Here is a 21,907-nt window from a genome sequence, read left to right on the forward strand (position 1 = left end):
AAACTTATATTTAGTAATTTTAGGAAGCATTTGAGTCAAAGTTATCCTGAGGCAGAGACATTGAGCCAAGATGCCATACTGGCACTAAAGAGGTGAGGAAGGCATGATAATGATTGATTCTATTGGAAAAAAAAGACTGTTATAAATATGTTTTATGCTGCTGCTTCGGTGATTTGAACTCAGAACGGGTTAACACCTTCCTGTAAGTTACTAGAAGTTTTAACTCATCAGGGTGTTAAATCAGCCCCGGACTAAAACAGATGAATCTGTGAATATGTAGGGACTGGGCCTACATTTTACCAGTGTTTCTTTGCTTCTGGCTTACAGTATGTATTGAACAGGCACAAATGTTCACACTTGCATTAAATCCACGTGTACATCCTCTGATGCTTTGCAATTTCTCTTCATCAGAAACTGTAGAATATGGTACGCATGATGATTTTGCCTGCAATATAGACATATCTTTTTGTGCACGTATATATGTGTGAATAAGTGTGTCTCTGGAATTGTGCCTGCTCCCAAGTTAACTCGGGCTGGCACTATTTCCGGAGACCGTGTGTTTTAGCCTGTGTAGCAGAACCAGACGAAAGTGCTTGTGCAGGAAGTCTCTTCTGGGTGACAGCATTGAGGCATCAGCGTTGGGTATCTCTCTTCATTTGGTTATACCTGCTGCTGATTCATACGTGCCTCTAAAGAACATTGAACGGCAGAGTAATGAAGGGCAGAATTTGGGTATTTATAGTTGTCAAATCTAGCACAATTCATTGCACGAAGCCTGAGGCTATTGTATTCAGGCTGCAATGAAAATGGCAACGATCAGAACTTTTGCAGCGTGCCTTGTCCAGGATGTTGCTTTGCTGTTGGGCACTTAAGAATTTCATACGTTCTTCTAAGCTATTTGGATAAAAAGCTTGGCCTTTGGGCAGTGTGCCCTGATCTTCACAGGACAGGTGTATGTGTTTTGGGTTTTGGTTTTTTGGTGGGTTTTTCTCTATCCTTTTTTGTTTGTGGGTGGGTGTTTTTGGGATTTTTTGCCCCCCCCCGCCCCCCCTTTTTTTTTTTAAATTGTCATTCTGCATTTTGTGTGTCCGGCTGTGTTGGTTGTTTTTGCAAGAGCTGATGATGTATTAGAAATGTAAAGGCTGTATCCCCAGCATTGTATATCCTTCCTGTCCTCCTAACTTCAGAATTCATAGGTTTGTTTGTGTTGTGTACACCGACCTGTAGTATGTTGCCTAAGTTGCTTAAGCTGCAAAAGTGCTTTCATTGCTGGTAGTTGAATAATTATAGCTGCCCAGTACAACACTCTGTATACTGTACCAACGTGCAAGGAGGAAGGATCTGTGCTCTCGGAGCTTGCAGTTGAAGCAAAGAGGAAAAATTAAGGGACAGTGGAGCACACCATGACTGTAAAAGTGGTAAAAGGTGTATGCACGTGTGATCAAACTACGTCAGGGTGGTATTTGAGCCATAACTGTTGAGTTTCCATCCTATTAGCTAATCCTGTCCTTCTGGCCTATGAAGATTGTTAGTTGACAACTTTTACTGTGTTTTTTTTCCCCCACCAGGAAAGGGCCGTTATGGAGAAGTTTGGAGGGGCCAGTGGCAAGGAGAAAACGTTGCTGTGAAGATCTTCTCTTCTAGGGATGAAAAATCCTGGTTCAGGGAAACTGAATTGTACAACACTGTATTGCTGCGGCATGAAAATATTTTAGGTAGGTAGAACAACCATGTTTGTGTTTCCTAGCGTAGCTGGTATAAAGGTGAGTTAACTGAACAGTTCACTTGCAAAGCACTAAAGATTTGCTGGATATCTTGCAATCTTTTGAGATTAGGCTCTTGTGTTTGCAATAAATAATTGAAGGGAAATTTTAAGGGGGAGACTTGCAGGAGCTGAAGCCTGAGTCTCAACTGGAGAAAGTGTCGTAGCAACCATGAATCATTGTCCTCCTGCAGAAATAGTCTAGCAAGAAGCAGTCAACCAGATTAATCGATTGCTGGCAGCACAGTGTAGAGAAGAACGGAGGTGCCACAGACCCGCATGCTAAGAACTCGGCCTTGCAGCTCATGTTGCAGGGCAGCCAAATGGCAAAAGAGTATTGCACGATGTTAGGTGGAGAAGTTCTAGTGGATCTAGGTGTTTTTAATAACTTCAGTTTACCTGGGAGAAATAAAGGGAGAAAAAGTGGAGAGGAGTTTATAATGAGATTTAAATATTTGAGTACTTTTCCTTGTGACTGAATAAACTGCAGTATGAATCCATTATTTTCCTCTGTTTAACTGTTCTGCTCAGGGTCAAACTAAGCTCCTTTGGTGTTTAAACTTAAACTACAGTTGCCCCTTTATGATGTATCTCATTTCCTTGTAAATGTGAAAGTGCGATGATTTTGAATCTTCTGCATCCCTTGTACCTTGTGTGCTCAGTTCTGAGAGCTTAGAAAATGGCTTTTTTGTGTTGTGAGCCGTGGCTGGAGTTTAAGCAGCCCTTTTGATTCCTAGTAGACATGACCTTCTTTCACTGGTGTGCCACCTTTACAACTAAAAGCAGCAGCACGTTTTCTGGGTGCTGACATTGCCTCACCCACAGTCTGTCTGTCTTTAATCACTTTTACTTGGGCTCCTTATTCTTGTTTCCTGTCAGAGAATATTCCTTGGCTCTATAGCTCACCTTGCTAGACGTTTGTCTAATGTATCCTGAAGCAGTTCCTTTGTTACTACAAAAAGAATTTGGTGGCCTCCTGAAATGTGAATTATTGCACTTTCCTTCCCAAGAGAGCAAGTAACTTGGCTGAAATTACATTACACATTTCCCATGTTCCTCTCTCTGTTTAGTCTTTCTTGATAACTGTCAAATTTGTTGGCTATTTTATAGAATTTTTTTAGATGCAATATTAAACCATATCACAGATTACAAAAGTGTCACATTGTGCAGAAATCTGACTTCAGGAGAGAAAGTAGTGGGTGTTCTTTCTGACAAATGTCATATGTGGGATTTTTAATAAACATGATTTGTTCCTCTAACTTGGGAATAAAACTTTCATTGCTTCCCAGCTAAAGCTGTTGCAGTCAACAGTGTGCTGATACACAATAAATTGAGAGGTAACAGGAAGGGAGCCACTCTTGAATTTTGGGTTCAGTTTTAAGACACCACACTTTTGAAAGCAGTTCTTGAGGTTCATGAGTTTCAAAGAGAAATTTTTCTCTGTTCCTTTGTAGAAAATCATTGTGAAATATAGCTATGATGCATAAAGGTGCTCTGCCTTACTTCACCATGGAAGTAAGTTGCACACCAGTTGAACTGTCTAGTATTTAAAGCAGAAGAATCACTATTCTTTGGGTTTTGGTATGCTGATCTTCTGGTGCTGCCACACTCTCCTTAGCCATCTGCCACTTTTTATATCCCGTGGCTCCATTGCAAGCTGGTGTAGGGTTAAGAAGATCAGGCATTTGGAGCCTACAGCAGTTTAGAGTAGTCCCATAGGTCTGATAATTGATCCGGCCGCAGCAATCCCTCTGTGGCCTTTTAAGCAATCGGAGATCACTGGAGAGCAAGTTGTTCCTGTGGTGCCATGTGCTTTTTTCAGCCTATATTTGGTCAGAAGGGTGTGACGTCTCCTGTGGGGACAGCAAACTTTTGACATGTCAAGGTTGATGATTGAAGTGCTCCAAATAGTCTTACCTTCGATGTAAATGTGAAGCTGGCACAACATACAGTGTCTGTTTATCAGGATGTGATACATATGTGAAACAAGTTTAACCCTTTTCTCAGCAGCCTGCGCTGCCTGCTTGTTGTCCATAAAAATGGAAATGATTACCTATGGTTTGTCTGTTTGAGATTTTGCTTCTCTCCAGTGTAATCCCGTTGAGTGGACAGCAGCAGATGTGCTACAATTTGGTGGTCTTTTTGTTTAACTGGAAACTTCCCCACCCCCAAGACCTTAAAAAAGAAGGAACAAAGTAAAAATAACAATTTTTTTAAAGTATGTGGACCTAACAAGTAGTTGTGCTTGGTGTGACTGACAAAATACATAAATACATTATTGTGAATAGACTTGAGTTAGTTTTCTAGAATATCTCAGCTCTTTTTTTCATCATGGTAATGTCTGTTTTCAGTGCAGTACAACTGTGGAAAAGTTTTAATGAAACAGAGTTTTAAATTGTAAGAGGTGCCTAGTAGTATTGATCCTTTTCTTGGGGGAGTCTTGAAGGAGCTCCATCATGTTGTTTTGCTGTTTCTCCTTTTTTCTTCCTCTCTAGGTTTTATTGCATCTGATATGACTTCCAGAAACTCTAGTACCCAGTTGTGGTTAATTACCCACTACCATGAAATGGGGTCTCTGTATGACTACCTACAGCTCACTACCCTGGACACTGTCAGCTGCCTACGCATAGTACTGTCCATAGCTAGTGGTCTTGCACATTTGCACATAGAGATATTTGGAACCCAGGGGAAGCCTGCCATTTCGCATCGGGACTTGAAGAGCAAAAATATCCTCGTTAAGAAAAACGGACAGTGCTGCATAGCAGATTTAGGTGAGTTCATTTCGATGCTAATATACTCAGTGCATTCCTGCAGAAATCAAAATATATTGGATAATTCCAACCATAAAAGTCTTAAAGTAACCTTAAAATAACCTTACCGTGATCTGATACTACCCTGAAGAGTTATGACAGCCACTAGATGGCACTTCCAGCTTAAAAATGCCACTCCACTGCTGAGAGGGCCCAGCTTAGCCTCCGCATTCAGGAGCAGATCTAACGTTTTGGACGTTTTCTTGGGTTTTTGTTGTTAAATTCCGTTCATGGATCCCAGAAGGCAGCAGTTATTAGGCTTCAGCGCATTTCTGAACTAATAAATGTCCGTCCACTTACAGTCCAAGAACTATGCGCTCGCTGTCCCAAGCTCCGTAGGTCCATCCAGCTTGAGTCTTTTGCCAGATAATTCAGTGAGCCCAAAACTGGGTCCTTCGTGACCAACTGGTTTTAGACTTTAAGCTGGTAGGATGCTGAGAAACAGTTGCAGCAGTATGGCTTGTTCACACCTCGGGGGTATGTCTGACAATATTTTTTTATTACTATTATTTTCTCTGAAGACAAGGGAGAAAATAGCAGTAGAACAATAGGATTGGGGAGTCATTGGCTAGGAAAAAAGTGTATTGGGAGATGGGATGCTTCTCAATAATAATTCTACTGCATAGTTCCTATCACTTTTGCCTGAGGGATATGAGAGGCACACAGGGAAAACAGGAAAGCCACACACCTGGCCCTATCTAAATTTGCAGAGGGAATAGTAAGTAAAAAATGGAGCAGTGAGTTGAAAATACAAAACTTCAGAGGTTGGCTTTTACACAAATTTGTAGTTCACACTGGGGAGGGGGCAGCACATACTGGCATTGACTGACATCACACTAATAAAGTGAAATCTACATTATTTATCTAGAGGCTTCAGATATTTGAGAGATTTTCTGAGAGAGCACAGCAATAAACACTTCCCAGTTAGTTTTGATGGTGGTAAAATAGCTATTTTTTAAAATGTGAAATCCTCATTTGTTCTTTGTTTGTTCCTTATCTGTAAAGGAGTTACCAAAGAGTTTGGTGCTTCTGCCATATATTCATGCCCTTTTTTTCTGTATAGCTTTGTCTTTTTTTCCTCCTCTGGTCTCCTTCTCTGTTTCAACACATGCACCATACAAGAAAAATGGCACTTAGAGACTGGTAAGTATGAGCAGATGGAAAGATTCACTATAGCTGCCCAGAGCTAAGCTGAACTTGGGTTCTGTCGGTCACATCAGGTTCTGGACTTGCAATGTACCCGTTAATAATAGGTGTGAGCTCTAAAACCAAAGAGGAATACAATACAAGATGCGTATCTTGTAATTGTCTCTTTTGCCAGCAGCCTGGGTGCTGCACGCCTGAACTGCAGTGTAGCTTGATGTTTGCTTCCATTCAGTCCTAGTCCTTCCGGCTGGCACAAGTGCAAGAGTTTTTTGTGAATTGGCTGCTTGTCCTTCAGTAAGCGTGCTGGAAACCAGTATTTCGAACAGCAACCCAAGTATCCAGAGCTGAGTTACAAAACTGGCTGTTTCAAATATGTTCTAGCTAAGCAGAAACTGTGTGATAAAGTCCAAGGATGGATGTCAATCTCTCTTCAATCTGTTAGCACTGTGGAAAAGTTCTGCCCTTCTACTTCTGAAGCAATTCACGTGCATGGTAATAGGTCTTAGTTGAGCAACTTTATAGAACAGCAGAATAATGCTTATACAAAAAGAAAGTTGGGCTCTTTCTAGCCCAACCCTCCTCTTACTCCCTCCTTCCCCTTGCCCGTTCCATACAGAGTAGTGAACGTCTGTTTGAAGCCAGCACTGGTATTGGTGAGGAAGGTGCAAAGAATCCTAACAAAACATATTTGCTCAATTTTTTGTTTCCAGCAGATACTCCAGTACACTAAAGAGGATTTTTTTGGTGTCTTAAAAACCAATGTTTCATCAATTTGTATTCCTGTCAAGCTTTTTTTTTTTAGAGAATTGGTATCTTACAGTAAGAGCTTCTCTGACAAGCACTTATGAGCCTTTAAGTTAAATGTGCATTTAAGTTAAATGTGCATTTCACCTCTCCTGAGGTGAAAAGAAACTGAAATAGTGCAATATCTGCTTCGTAACTCATGAACAGCACAGATGCCACCATAATGAGAACCTGATTACAACATTGTTGTCCCCTGACCTTATTGCAACACTCTCTTAGTTTGTAGTGTACGGGATGCTGACTTGCATCCCTCAGCCTTAAACCTTTGACCTGTCAATCTATTGAATCTGTTTTGCCCAATTTGGATGAAGTATTATGACTTTTATCAAAGCATTCTCTGAAGTCTTGACGTCTTCAGAGTTTGCCAGGAAATTTGTTTAACCTTTGTTTCCAGTGTGCAAGGGTTTTTTAAAATATTATAATCTATACATATTGTATAATATAAATTAATATAAATATAAACAAATACATAAATGTATAAGACTGTGTGTAAATATGTCCTCTGTGTGTATGCACATATGTATATGAAAAAAAAATTTATCTGGCTTTCCAACTTATCTTCTCAGCAGTCATGGGGTTAGTAGATGGTATCTTTCTAGAGCTGCCATAAGCATTTTCTTAGCTTGAAAATTTGCAGCTTGAAATTACTTGAAGTGCATTTAAACTGTAGGAAAGTGTTTTCCAAATTTTTGTTGGGGGAAGTACGGACTGTTTTTTGGGAAGAAAAAGAAATTCGTGATCTGGTGATAGGTTAATTTTTTGTGGGTCTGAGTTAAAAAGCTTTTTAAGTTTCATCTAAAATAAACTCATGTTAAATGTAAATAGTATATGTTATTCTTACAAGAGTTGTTGAGGAAATTAGGGAGAGTCTGTGTCATCTTTTCTATTGCTTGGTTATGCCATGCACATGTTGCTGTTCAATTTGCAGTGCTCTCTGTTTACCATGGCAAAATGAGTACTGTGTGTTTCCAAATTTACAGTAATTTAGTCCCTCACATAATGTTCTTTGCTTAAATGTTTGGTAATTAGTAGAAACCAGGTAGAGTGGCTTTGACTGACCCATTTTAGGTCAGCTTGAGGATGTTTATTTTTCAAGCTACTGCGAATATGGTGGTTTTTATTTTCCAGCTTTATTTTTCAACTTGTGTATATCCATCATGCAGTGTTTTTCTTCTCTCTTCCCCACAGTTCGGATATATCCACCTACCCAAAAGTTCTATAAATAAATTTGAATGCTGTGTAAAAATTGTTTTCTTCTAAGTAACAGATGCTTGGCCTTCTGTGTATACGTGCCTAGAGTGCTGGTGACATCCAGTGGCTGCAAAACACTTGATGACAACATTTTGCAACAGTGCAATAACATGCTTAATGGTAATCCCTGAGGAGATATTTGGTCTAAGTCTACGGACACAGTGGCTGTTTTTGATAGCTAGTTTGGAGCTGACCCAGTTGGTCTTTGGACAGTTGGACTCTCAGCTCCTTCTTTTTAAGAAACTGTCTGATGGCTGTCACTGCTCATGTGTAATTTTAAACGTATGCTGCTATAGTTTTAAAGGGGACTTAACAGTGATTTTTTTTTTCTGTCCTTCAGGCCTTGCAGTAATGCACTCCCAAAGCACGAATCAGTTGGATGTGGGGAACAATCCCCGTGTGGGTACCAAACGCTACATGGCTCCAGAAGTCTTGGATGAAACTATCCAGGCAGACTGCTTTGACTCTTATAAAAGGGTCGATATCTGGGCTTTCGGGCTGGTCCTTTGGGAAGTAGCTAGACGCATGGTTAGCAACGGTAAGTATTTGGGACTCCTTTACTTGTGTTTAGAAGGAGTTAAGCAAATGGTAATTCACGGCAAAGCATCTGCCACCAAAATGCATAGGATGCACAGTAAAATACTGGACCTCCAAAGTATTTTGATTCCTGACGCTTTGCTGTCTGTGTTGAAGTTGTTGGTACGTTGGGTACAATGGCTGAGTATTGTTGTCATTTCTGTTAAGGTAGAGAAGAAAGAGGCTCCCCTGCTACATCCTAAATCATGATGAGAAATAATTCGTACCAAACAGTCAGTTGAGTTAAAATTTTAGATCATAAAGTCTCTAAACTTTTTCCATGTGTCATTAAACCATAGTGAATACTTTTAGATGGCTGTTTCTTGTGAAACCTAAGGAACAGAAGGAAAATATGTAGGAAGTGAAGAAGTGAAGTGATCAGAATTCAGGGATGCTCTTGCTTTACCAAGTCAAAATGCACTCACAAAGCAGAACTTGGTCAAAGTACAGTTCTGCTTGGGAAGAGTGCCACTGCAATCCTGTTTTGTAGCGCACAGTGTTGCTTCGTGTTTCTTTGGCAAGGGAGTCTGAATTTAAGAACCTTTAAGCTGTGTATCTGTTGGTGTGATTTCTTGTGCTTGTCAGTTGAGAAGTCCTCTCTGACTTCTGGGCCTCAGGTTATGCTCTCTGGACCCAAGTGGACAGGAGAATGCAGAAGTTGCCCTTCCAGCATGTCTGCAGACACTGGCAGTGATGGATTGTTAACAGCGACATGTTTAAATCTGAGGAAATTCTGGATTGTCATATGCATTTATTTGCTCTATGTCTGTCTGATCTATTCCCACAAAATCCAAATCTGGGATTCTGTAACTGACATCAGACAACGGGTTTATCTTCTTCAGGAAAAGACAACTGGTCGTTTGTTTGCTGCAGTACCTCTGAGCCCTGATGGTAGGCTGGAACCCCACAGGGCAGGTAGGGCTGGTGTCAGCCGGGGTGCCTGCCAGCTTAGGATCCGAGTATGAACTTGTCCAAAGGAGGCACGGTCAGAACGATAGGCAGTAGTTGGAGTGGCTCAGACTGAAGAATTGAGGGCTTTTTTTGGTGGGAACTATTGCAAGTCAGAATTTGAGGGAAGACTTTGGAGGAAAGGATTAAGATAGCTTTAGAGATGTTCTCAAAAAGCAGCTGTTGAGAGCCAAGGCAGGGAGTATGAATGGTTTTGTGGAGAGAGGAGCAGTGAGTGGACAGAGGTAGGCTGCAATAAGGTATGACAGTGAAGGCTTGTGGTAGCTAGTACAGAGTAACAAAGCCTGGCTTAAATTCTACTGGAAGTTAAGGTACTTGCCTCATATTGTTTCTCATGCATTATCTCCCCTTCATTCCCTGACCCCAGTGGAAATCCTGTCCAAATGTTACACTGGACTATGGGGAGCGGGGAGAGAGGACAGGCAAACGTGCAGCAGCTCTAGAAGCAAAGAAATACTATTTTCTATTAAAGTACAGAACTTCTTCTAAATATGAACCTTGTAATTAATCTGTTATCTGTTGGTGGCAAAAATTTTAAGTCGGGGCGGGGGGGGGAAGTATTGCTCCCTTGTTCAGGGTAATTGTCAGCACAGCAGCCACAGGCAGCTAGCTGTCTCCAGAAACACTGCAGTGAGGCTTGTTATGAGAAGGCTGCTGGAAGGTGGCACTTCTGAGAAGATTAGCAGACCTTCCAAGCTTGCTGTGAGACTCCCTGGGGCCTGGAGCACTGTCCAAAGCCCCTGTCTTCTCTAGGATACTTACAGGGTGCTTAAACAAAGCTGACTTGGAGGTAGCAAAATGCATCAGGTAGGCTCAGGTAGCTAATTTAAGCCTCCTTGTAAGCCTGAGAGCTTGCTTTGATAGCTCTGAAGAGAACCAAAATGGGCATTTCTCTGTGATCAAGAGAGCAGGGTGATCTGCGGGGGTGGACAGCTGCTTTGGAGCAATTTAACTTGCAGAATCCATAGCGAGCAGCTCCTGTCTTGCTGGAAGCTGGCGGCAGTCACAGGACTGACTGCAGGAGTAGAAGGGAACTTCCATAGGCTTTCTGTGGGATGGCCAGAGCTGAGCTCGTCACCTTGCCTTCCTTCTCCCTTCACTGTCAGAGGAGTTACTTGAAGCTGTATGCAGCAAAAGGAATAGGTATTGTTCTGATACAAGACCATATGTCAGCTGAATCACAAAGTGTGATGATCATCTCAGGTGAAGGTGTGTGTGGTAAATCAGAGAAAGGAGGAAAGTCTTGTGAATGCATGGTGTTAATTTTTCTTATGATGTTCTCTGTTTATTGGCAAATGTATGTCGTAGGCAGTTATGAAGACTTGCTCATTGCATTTCCCAATATTTGGAGACCTCTGGCTTGCAGTTCACGTCAGTGTGAGCGCCTTGAGAATTTAAGCTGTAACTTCATTGTTTTCAGTGCAGTTTTATATTCTGCACTTCATCTGTCTCAGCAATCTGTGAGCACTGTAGTTTACCAGTTGCCATAATATGATGGGCTTGCTGGGCAGGGGCTGATTATTTACCGTGCAGTAGGTGATGCTCGCTGCGATGGGAAGGGAAGCCAGCGCATGAGAGGTGGAAGTCGGTCTTCCTCCGCTCTGCCTGCGGAGGGACCGTGCTCGTAGCTGCGGGTGGCAGGACCAGCAGCGCTTACAGGGGTGCACGCTTGCACAGAGGCACCGTGTGGAGTATTGTCTGTTGAACATAGCAGCTGGCCTACGTGATGATGAAACTTCACGTGTAAGCTTTTGATAAGTTGTTTTTATTGCCAGTCTTGAATTTTGAGTAGTTTGTCTGGAATCTGTCTTGCCACAGGGCTGTTTTGGAGACTGGTAATCCTTTATGGAATGTTAGATGTCTTGCTCTGTCTGTATATGAATATATGTTTATACTTATGTATATACTGTACATAATATATATAAAAATACACACAGTCTTACCTAGTTACCTCTTGCAATGAAAATTCCACGAAATGGTACCTATTATTTAAATATTCCTGTGCCAAAGTTTTGATACATATGTATTGCTGCAGTAACTGCAGTTCACAGACAACTTACCTGAGCCACTTTTAAACTAGTGAGATTAGACTGTGCTGGCATCTTCACCAGGATGGTATGAAACTCAGCGTGGACTGCAGACCTACCAAAGACGATAGGTAAATGCTTCAGTAATTTGATTCAGGCTGAGCTCATTGCCACCGTGGAAGAACTTTTCACAGTAATACAGATATGTCATGATATTGGTCATGTCAATAAAGTCTTAAGTTTGAGACGACAGTGATGCTAATTCCACAGTACTTATCTCCAGTTGCTCAGTATTTCTGGCTGCTGCCGTAAGTAATTACATTCCCTTGCACTGGTTTGAAATGGAGTAAACATCTTCTCTCAAATCCAAGTGTTAGCTGTGTGGAGGTCATTACTTTATCAGGTGGTCACTCAGATAACCCTGTTTGATTTGTAGTAAGACTCTGGCACTGGGAGTGAGGGTGCTGAGGTCAAGGTAGCATGCTCGTGTGGCCTGGGTGATGGTGTATCTTGGTAGGAATGTGATAGGAAACTCCTTCACCACAACCAAGAGTACTTGTGTATCGTCTTTGTGCTGTAGCAGGAGCCACTCAGCGTTTCTCTCTGTACTTGAAAAATGCGATTTAAGCCCCAAATCAGTATTTTACCCTCTTTAAGTAGACCAGTGCTTGTTCCTTGTAGAGTGGTTGTTCACTGCTTTTGAGTGTGGCCCCTTCCTAGTGTACAGTGCCTTGCTTCTTTCCTTACCTGGTACCTGGCACTTACAGTTCCGTTCCCTGTGAATTTTCACTATCATTCCCAGTATAGGGATCTTGTTCAGTTTTAATAGTAACACCAGAAGCTGAAAGATGGTTACTGCTCAAAGCCACGCCTGGTGTGTGATCATCGTCATCCCTCCCAGGCTGTGTCTGTTGCTTAGGTGTTTGTGTAGATCTTGCTTTGCTCCAACAGTTAGATTGGCGCATGCGTAGGACAAGCTGATGTTAAAGTAACGAGGAATAAAGGTGAAGAAAACACTGCTCTGTGTGTGAGTTCTATTTGATTTGAGTAGCTAAAAGCCAGCAAAGCCGGGGGAAAAAATACAATATATTGTGTAAGTTACAGAAGTAATCTTAAAACTGCCCAGAAAGCGGCAAGCTACAGGTCGTGCTGAACGACTCTCAGGTCTCCCTCGTAGCGAGCAGCTGGCTCGCCTTCCCGGGGCAGTGGGAGAGGGCAGCGTGTCACAGTTCAGTGACAGTTTTGCGAGCGGAGCGGTGTGGGCTAGAGGTTGCAGCGGCTCGCCGGCACCGCTGACGGGCTGCTGCGGAGCCAGCGGCGGTCCCCTGGGATCTGTGACGTTTGGCTGTGGTAGATTGGGGTCCTCTAGAATCGCTCTGTTGGAGTAAGGGCTAGACCCACTTCAGTTCATATTTATTACTATGTCTTACCTGAAATAGCCAGCTATATACCCTGTACTTTGGAAAGACCACATGAAAATAGTAAATTACAGCCAAACTCTCTTCAGTGATAAAGTTCATCTGTAATATCCTAATGACCCTGGAAGCATTTTCAGAGCTATATGACGTAGCTCTGAAGTTGTGCATTTGACTCGTATAAAGCTCCTACTTTATCTGAAAGGGAAGCATAGACAATGTGGATACACAAGAGGTTTTTCTGTATTCTTGAGTTCTCACAGTGAACTTTATTCTGTGTTCTGGGAGGAAGCAGAAGGAGTGTAAAAACAAGAGTTCAGCCCTGTAGGTGATGTTTGGTATACGCAATTATGAATTGCTCGAAGGAGGAGGGTGGGTGATGCTGCTTTACGCAGCATGTACTATAGTCTATCCTTCTGCACCCACATCAGAATAGTATAGGGCAAACCCTGCAGTCTGCTGCCTACTTTGGTATGGTAACTCGCTTGGGTAGCCAGATCTTTAAGCTGTCCTAGTATTTTCTAAGGGAGCTGTAATTTCCTGAAGACCATTTGCCTTTTCGACTAGTCACCACAGGTAGGGATTTACAGATTTTTACAGAGGATCTATGGGATTTTGATCTTCATCTCCAACAGAACAAGAAAACTAAACCCCAGCCACTGTAGCAAAGTTTGAGAACCTCTTTTCAACTTCAGTATATCCAAAGCAACAGAAATTCTCCTGGATTTCATGTACGTCTGACTGTGGGACAGCTGCCAGCCTGCTAAAAAGCAGTTTTACAACTGTTCTGCCCATGTTTCTACTGTACATAGAGGGCCTCATTCGCTCGGTGTTTTTCCAAGCTGCTGACCCAAATGCCTGTCTTTGAACACAAGTTTTTAAATTGGTTTCCTAAGAAAGTTGAGCTCCCTATAGATCATTTGTGAGCTTAATCCACTGATGAAACAGCAGTGCTGCATGCATGCCTTAGAGTAGGCAAAAGGCTTTTTAGCCTGCCAGTTTTATGTAAGCCGAGTGGCAAGTTGTGGGAGCACACAGACAAACTCATTTTTCAACGCAGAATCCTAGATAATGCATTCAGACGCTGGGTGCCACAGGCTCTCAGGTGTTTGGCTTTGTGATAGCGCGTGGTGCCAATTACCCTAGGTATTTTACTATTTTAATAACAAGAAATAAAATTATCTGAAGCACCAGCGTGAGGGTCTGTAGATGTTAACATGCTTATTGGACTCTTTCAGGAATCATAAAGCCATGCAAAGTGTGTGGTAAGTCTATTAAAAACCACAATGCAGACCTTAATTTTTTTACAATTGCTAGTAGAAATCGCAGTTTTGTGGTAGTTGGTAAACCTCCATGCATTATAAAAGATGGCCTTTTGGCAAGTGAAATTTATTTCTTGCCATTTCAGCTCAAGCATCTGCAAAATGGATATAGTTCTTTCTTTGTGGAATTGTAATATGAGCCAATTAATTAACATTTTGGGTAGAAAAAGCTGTTCCTGTGATAGTGCTATTCTGTTGTTTAATGGCTGCTTGACACTATGGTCTTAACTTTTTTAAAATAATTTTGTGCTTCTTAGACGGCTAGGTCATCTGTTCTCTCTTTCTGTGCAGAAATGCTGTTTCACTGACACAGTCATTAAATAATGCCTCTCTTGTTTGTGTCTCTCTAGGTATTGTGGAGGACTATAAACCACCATTTTATGACTTGGTTCCAAACGATCCCAGTTTTGAAGACATGAGAAAAGTGGTCTGTGTAGATCAGCAAAGGCCGAACATTCCCAACAGATGGTTCTCAGACCCTGTAAGTGGGTGTGCCTGTGGGCGGTTTGCAGGAGATAGAGCTGACCTTTCTTCTTTTGAAATAGTCATGAAAGTTTTATTTTCGGTTATCACCTGAAGTTGAAGTGATCTCAGAGCTACTTGTCAGAGTATTGCCTGTAACAGATTTCAGAGGCATGCTGGTGTGGACCTTTGTCTTGGAGCAGGAAGAAAACGCAATGAGCAAACTTACAACTGTTAAGTCTGAGTTGTTCAGAGATTAGCCTTTTAGTAGCGTGATTTAACAATAACTGTTTTAAAGCTGCTCTTCCTATGTTGTTCTCTCTCCAAGGGGAAATTTCTTTAAGGGCAAGGTAGCCTGTGTAGGCCTTTCCGTGGCTTATAAGCATGCAGATTTAGAACAGAATTTTGGTGTCTCTCCTGGCTACAGGATAAGGGACCATTGTTCTTTTTGAAAGGCTAGTGCTGAAGTTTTTCTTCATCAGCATCAGTCTGGGCTCTCCAGGTTGACCAGCTGTTTTCTTCCTTATTACTGAAGCGATGGAGGTCGGTTTGAATCTGTACGGCTGGCTAGGGCCAGCAAGGATGAGAGGTCCCATCTATAAGCTCTTGGTGCTGCCGAGACCTGTGCAGCCGCACCAGCCAGCTGTGAATCCCAGCCATTTAAAGCTGCGCTGCACATGATGAAATCACAGACAGAAAATCTGTGCCTTCTCTGGCTTCTTCATTGATCTTGCAGGAGTCAGTTTCATTGAGAAGAGATTCTGTAGAGTGTTTTCTTAATTACAAAAAACCCACAAAACTCCATTGTTTAAAATTAGGCTAGCTTGTCACTCCAGTCAGCCCATTGTCTAGTTATTCTCTTGGTTTAACGAATTTATCAAATTTCAGGTTTTTTCAACACGTGAAAGCTGTATATTTGATAGATAGCAGTAAACTCTCTGTAGACTCTGAAAATTGAGTATTAACAAGGCAATAAAACCTTATTGTGTTAGTGCTTAACCCAATCTAGTGCTTTCTTGGCTTGTGATTTGTGTACTTACACGCATGTTTTGGTTTTTTTATTCTTTTCCCAGACATTAACATCTCTTGCCAAGTTGATGAAAGAATGCTGGTATCAAAATCCATCAGCGAGACTAACAGCCCTGCGAATCAAAAAGACTTTGACCAAAATTGATAATTCCTTAGATAAACTGAAAGCTGACTGTTGACCTTCTTCTCGTGGTGCTCTCCTGATAGGAAGGCATTTGTCTGGTTCAGAAGCAGTCTGGCCAGGCAGTTTATACGATTGGTCCCCATGTGGCTACTTACAGAGGCAGAAGTTCTTACCAAGCCATCTGTTTGGGAGACATCGGAACCATAGGGACTTTGCTCAGTGACTACAATGGGCATTTCACAAATGGTCAAGCTATAAGGACTCACGCTGGATGTACTGTTGCAAAGGTAGTGGCCTGAAGGAAGACAGAGAAATCCTAAGACAAGATCAGGGCATTAAATAATGGCTTTGAACAGCTTTTTTTCTTTCTTTTTTTTTTTTAATTCTCCTAATCACTCCCAGGGTGAACACATGGAAGTGGTAAATTTTAATCAGCAATATTGCCTGTGCTTCTCTTCTTTATTGCACTAGGAATTCTTTGCATTCCTTACTTGCACTGTCACTGTTAATTTTAATGACATGACTTGCCAAAAATATGATTGGCTGTATACTACATTGATCTATGCCTGAATAATAGGAAATGAATTTGGTAAACTGAAAATGTAACTGTCAGATTTTACCTGCATTTTACATGTGTACTGATGTTTACAATAATGCTGAACATTAGGAATTTCTCGTTTATACAAAACTTGCAAATTATTTATTACTAGTGCACTTGCCAGTTTTTTAAACTGTAAAATAAGTGCATAAAGTTAAAGCTTATTTTTATGTGGCCTCTTTCATGATTTCTTACACAGATGTTTTTGTAACACAGTATAACCTGAAACATAAATTGTTTTCTGTATTATCATATTACAACTCGATAGTCACATTTTAAGTGCTTCACATTTGTAGGTGTGTGGTCTGTAACATATTTTCAGTTCAAATACGGAACATATATATAGCCATTACCCACATTGTGTCTAGTATCTTACTGATCTAGAAAAGGAAAGCAATGGAGGAATTAACTAGAATTTTAGGTCATGAATGCTGTGGGGAAAATGCATTTTATTTCTTCTAAGCTATATAATATGCATTTAAACTCTGCCAGAAAAATAACTATTTTGTTTTAATCTACTTTTTCTATTTAGTAGTTATTTGTATAAATTAAATAGAATGTTTTCAAGTCAAACAAAAGAGTGTTTTAGTTCTCTTACTGCCTGTTAGTAACGAAGGTATACTAATGCAGCAGTGGGTTTCTCCAGTCATGTGCTCACAGGTGAATAGAGCTGGTCCAGGTCAATACCGGGTGGAACACCGAGGTACTGAGGCTGTTAACGGTTGTTTGTCTGGGTGTGTTTTTCCTGTACTGAACTGGATCCCAAAATAGTGCAGCAGGGAACTGGTGTACTCTCTTTGGACGTGACATCAACCATGTCCATGCAAACCTCCTGGAGCGTGTCTTGCAGAAGGAGGTATGTTATCCCCCAGCCTCACGGGGAAGAATTCAGCTTTGTACCCAGAGAAGTGTTTTCTCTGCCTGTACTTTTGATACTCTCATCTTATTTGTTATGCCAAGTGGAGGAGTAACTAGGAAGTGACAGTGCCCTTTCATCCTTGGAAAAGAACCCCTTTATTCATGGGCTTGAAACCCTCCAGGTAGTCTAAGGACCTGGGTAGTAATTAGCCATTTGGACATGCTTCCTCTCTGGGTTAAAAAATTTCTCTGAGGTTCCCTTCTGTGCTTTAAGTCTGCCAGATTCTGCTCTCCTGTTTCTCTGTAATTTTTCCTTCTCAGCCCCAGTCTTCCTTGTCCTACTCTGGCCAAGTGGCATGCCTTTCTTTTTCTACATTTCTAGTGTAGAAGTAGCCAAGTTTGCAGGGTAGGTACTGCATGGGGCTAAGAGACTGCATGGTACAATAGCTCTGCAGAGCAGACTGAATTGATACGAGTTGCTAGGCCTCTTAATCATACTTGATGAGAATCTGAGCAGACCCAGCGCTGCAAAAAACATAGGAAAAGCAGGATCTGATTAGTTTTTATTGTTAGTTTTTAATAAGAAGTCAAAGGCTCAGTTGCCTGAATGCATTCCAGTTTGCTCTAAACTGGTTTGTGTATGTGATGCATGCTGGGCTAACTGTTAAATAACTGCAGCCCAGGAGAGACAGTATTTCAGCTGTGTCTCGAGTGAATCAGTCTGTTGGACTGAAGATGCTATATGAATGGAAGTAACTAGTGACAGCTACAACTGCAAAATGAGTAGCTGTGTTAGCGATAATTTTCTGATACAGAGGATTGCCTGAAGTTCTTTAGTTCTAGGTGCCTGGTGCACACGCATATATGTTTTTCACATATATTTATATGATGGAACAGGCATCGGTATTTAAAACAGGTGGGAAGTGAGGCAACCTGCTTGCAGAGGTCCCAGGCTGCTGCAGTGCCCAGAGGTGAGGACAGCTGGGGACGTCTGGACGGTGGAGGGTGGGAGGGGAGATGGCTCTACAGGCGGACAGGGACAGAGCCAGCAGTGAAAGCGCAGTGTGAGTTTAAAGTGGCTGGTTAGGTTTCTTACTTTGAGTTTTCACATCTCCAGCATTTTCCAGTACAGGTGTTAGAGGAGAGAGACAATCTGTCGTGCTGATTAACAACAACTCTGGCCATGTTGGCTGAATTTGCGGTGCCTTTCTCAAACGCTAACATACTGAGTCACAGCATCTTGCTAGATATTAGGGAAGATGGTCAAGTTAAATACTTGATCCATCTCTTCTTTGTGCTGTAGCATCTTCTGAAAAGTACTGTGTCTGTAGAAGAACGATGTGACTTCAGGTTGGAAACAGCTCTGCGTACCCTATAGCAGTTTACTCTGCTGTCTCTGAAGATCTGAATTTTCTAGCAGCGGCATTGGGTACTGGTCTGTTAGCTGTGCTAGGGCTAGTTGGGGTCCTGCAGGATGCGGGGCCTGCAGCAAGGAAGCGCACAGTTCTCCGGGGAGCCCTTCCAGGGCTGGGCTCTGGGAACCACTGGCCTCTTCCGAGTTTGGATACGGACTTGACTGAGGAACTTCAGCATGAATTAAAACTGGAGTCTTGGCTCTCCCTGTCTGTACAGCAGGGATAACCAACTAAAGGATAAAACCACAAACGGTAAAAACACCCCAGTAATATCCCATTTATCCCTTGTTAGGTAAAGAAGATTATCCAGGCAAGCTACTGGCAGGGTGAAAAAGTCTGTCCAATGCTAGGACTCCTCGGCGCTCATCGATGTGCTAGACAAGGTCATTTTAATTGGCGCTGCTGCTAGTAGCTTCCTTTTGCATATCAAAATTCACATTCATGCCCTGCTAATGAAGTATTTCTGGTCCAGGCTTTGACTGAACTATTTGAAATGTTAACTGATTTTTTTTTTTTTTAATTAGGTTACTATTTGGCAAACTTGAATCAAGAAAATTGAGTGGAAAATACTCATAAGAAGTAATTTCTTAGCAATTTCTTATCCCTTGAGTTAGGGATAAGTCATTCTGCACTGTGCTTTTCTAATGTATAGTTGCTACTGAGGATAGTCAGGGTCCATGCTTTCAAAAAATAGCAGAAATAGCAGCAACTCTGGGCAGTCCTCTTGGGAGCTAGAGCATGGTGCACCTGGGAGCAGAGACAGAAAAACTCCGTGATAGCCGGTGAAGGATTATCTGTGGTCTGTGGTATTTAACCTCATTTTCAACTGTCTGGACAGTCACAGGAGAAAATTTCTTGCTGCTTGTCCCTCAAGGTGTCCAGGCCTGGGCAGTGGGGGAGAGTGTCCAAGTGACGGATGTGAAGGTAACGCCCCCACCTCCCATGCTATTTTTCCAGCATGTTTATTAATGGATGTTCCTCTAGTACCCCCATAAAATCTAATCTTCTAAAGAGATTTGGAATGCTTATATATAATCTGCTGCATTAAGGACGTCTCTGCATTTATTACTATGGAGATGGCACAAGCAGATCTGTAGTTGAGGTTGAATTATTCATGTGTCTGGCAGATTTGCACTGTACACAGCCAGCATGGATCTGGGGTGTTGTCATTCGAACAGTGCCTGCCCATATATCAGAGCCCTAGTAAGAGGAGGCCCTGCATGTAAAAAATAAATAAAATGACACATCAGTGCATGAGTAGCACTGTCTGATTCGGCTGTCCTGCTGATAGGTATGACCACCTGCCAGTTGCAGGAGGAAGGCTAGGCAAAAAACAGAGGTACTTTAGATTGGGAGGGGGGTGTTGCTTTTTATTTGGATTTCTTTTCTTTCCTATGCAGAAGGCTTGGTGGTTATTGCTTAGGAATATGTGGCACTTTGGCAGGCGTCCTGGGGACAGCTGCCTAAAGCAGCCCGGGGCCAGTGACGCACGTTAGTGTGGCTGTAGTGAAGTCACTGAGGGCTTCCTCCCACTCGTCTGTAACTTTTCTTGTGGGCCTTCTGTGCTGGAATTTTCCATGAAAAACCCATATCAAGCCTTCCAGAATTTTTTTTTATTTACCTGAATTAAACTATTTTGACAGGGAGGGACAAGGAAGAATTCTCTTCCCTGCAGGGCGAAATGTCTGCTGTGCAAAAAGATCAGCCTTGGCGTAGTGGTTGGCATTGGAGAAGGGAAACAAAGACGTTACAGGTGCTGTTCCATTTATATAGAAAGAAGTTAAATCTTTCTCAAACACAGAATGCATTTTTACATTTTAAAGCTAAGATTTGTGTGGGAAAAATAAGCATTTTATCAAATGTAGAGTTAATGATGTACTGTGACAGATGCTCTCACCTGGGAATAGCACGTTTGCTTTATCCCCAGTTGGAAGGAAAAAAACCACCACACTTCTAGTGCCTGAACCAAGAAACCGTGCCAAGACACAAGCCAAAGCTTGCCAGGAAGAGCAAAGCACAGTCGTACATGGTTTACGTCAGTCTCGGCCTGTTACGGTGGAAGAGAGGCTGCGAGAGGGACCTCTGGAGCTCATGGAGAGGCTGGGACCTTCTGTGTGGAAAGTGCAGTTTCCCACTGGGTATGGACTCGTTTCACTCCCTCCAGATCCTGCGTGGTGGAGAGCTGTGCGAAGGCTGCAACAGGGATCTTCGAGGGGTTCGGGACATGTGCTTGCTGTGTCAACCTGTTCTGTACCAGCCAGACTGCTTAGAGGTCCAGGAACACGATCCTCTTGGGGATGGTGGCCTGTAACGCGATACACCAAAGTGCCTGCCATATGTCAGACTTGGGAGACTTAGTTTTTGGTTTTGTTTTTTGTTGGTTTTTTTAAAGGAAAAAAAAGTGTCCCCCTTTCCACTACAGTCGTTGCCGTGTGTTGCTCTGTGTGTAGTGGAATTTATCCCAGCACCATGTCTAAAGCTGGGGGTCCAGCCCTGGCAGAGCAGCACGAGAGCTGGCGTACACGTCCTGTCCTCCAGTCTGGTGTAGCTCCTCAGGACTCTCTTTATACTTACAGATCTAATAAATATCTTTGCTTGTTCTTGACCTAAACGTTCCTACCTTATATCCGTGACTGGTGGACGGTGCTGTGCAGCCCCACGGGCTGTGCTTTCCCCCTGCCCGGCGCGAGGCAGGGTGACATCAGACGGGGCGGCAGATGGAGGCCGCCGCTCTGCTGGAGGGGACGTGGCCGAGCGCTCGCCCCGGGGTGCCCTGGACGGAGAGCGGGGAAGCATCCGGCAGCGGCCGCTGCCGGAAGGAGCCGCCACGTCCTCCTCCCTGTTGGCCGTCGCCTGTTGGTGGGGCTTCAGCGGGCGCTTCAAAGCACGCCAAGGGTCTTGTACTGGGGTTTTTCATCGTTGTGAACTGCGTGAGCGATGAAGCAGCTGATTCGCAGATGATGAGGTGGATTTTTAAAATTACCTAGCATCAATAATTACTAATTAGTCTTTCCAACCGCAGTCCCCACCAAAACACTGACCACCTTTTCCAGTGCAATGACCGAGCGTTTCACTGTCACAGAAGCCCTGAACTCCTAAAATCAAGAACATTCACATACTAGCATCAGTTTTAACAACTCCATGTGTTTGTTACTATGCTAAGATCTGTTCCTTTCAAAAAATGAAAAGTTGATGCTGTGTTCAGCTTCAACACCTGTATTTTTCTTCTTCCTGTAGACATCTTGGAAAGCTTAAATTGTTCTGTTCTGTTTTGGTTTTTGGTGGCTTTCACAGCATATAGAAGGAGCCAGCACAGTCTGACCTGATCAGCTGTGGTGA

General features: G+C 42.6%; 1 protein-coding gene across 2 annotated transcripts in view; it reads left to right on the top strand.

Moving 5' to 3' along the window:
- The window catches only part of ACVR1 (activin A receptor type 1), a 72,776-nt gene extending 51,352 nt beyond the window's left edge, over positions 1-21,424 (top strand). The window contains exons 6-10 of one of the 2 annotated variants that reach the window (XM_072874974.1): positions 1,569-1,715; positions 4,258-4,533; positions 8,114-8,311; positions 14,433-14,563; positions 15,618-21,421. In XM_072874974.1, the coding sequence (XP_072731075.1) occupies positions 1,569-1,715; positions 4,258-4,533; positions 8,114-8,311; positions 14,433-14,563; positions 15,618-15,752 (887 nt within the window). In that variant the 3' untranslated portion in view covers positions 15,753-21,421. Of the gene's footprint in view, positions 1-1,568; positions 1,716-4,257; positions 4,534-8,113; positions 8,312-14,432; positions 14,564-15,617 lie in introns of both variants that reach the window. The other variant, XM_072874975.1, reaches the window with a different exon arrangement.
- The last annotated feature ends 483 nt before the right edge of the window (positions 21,425-21,907 follow it).

The sequence above is a fragment of the Ciconia boyciana genome, chromosome 10 (genome assembly GCF_034638445.1).
Source record: "Ciconia boyciana chromosome 10, ASM3463844v1, whole genome shotgun sequence".
NCBI classification, from domain to species: domain Eukaryota; kingdom Metazoa; phylum Chordata; class Aves; order Ciconiiformes; family Ciconiidae; genus Ciconia; species Ciconia boyciana.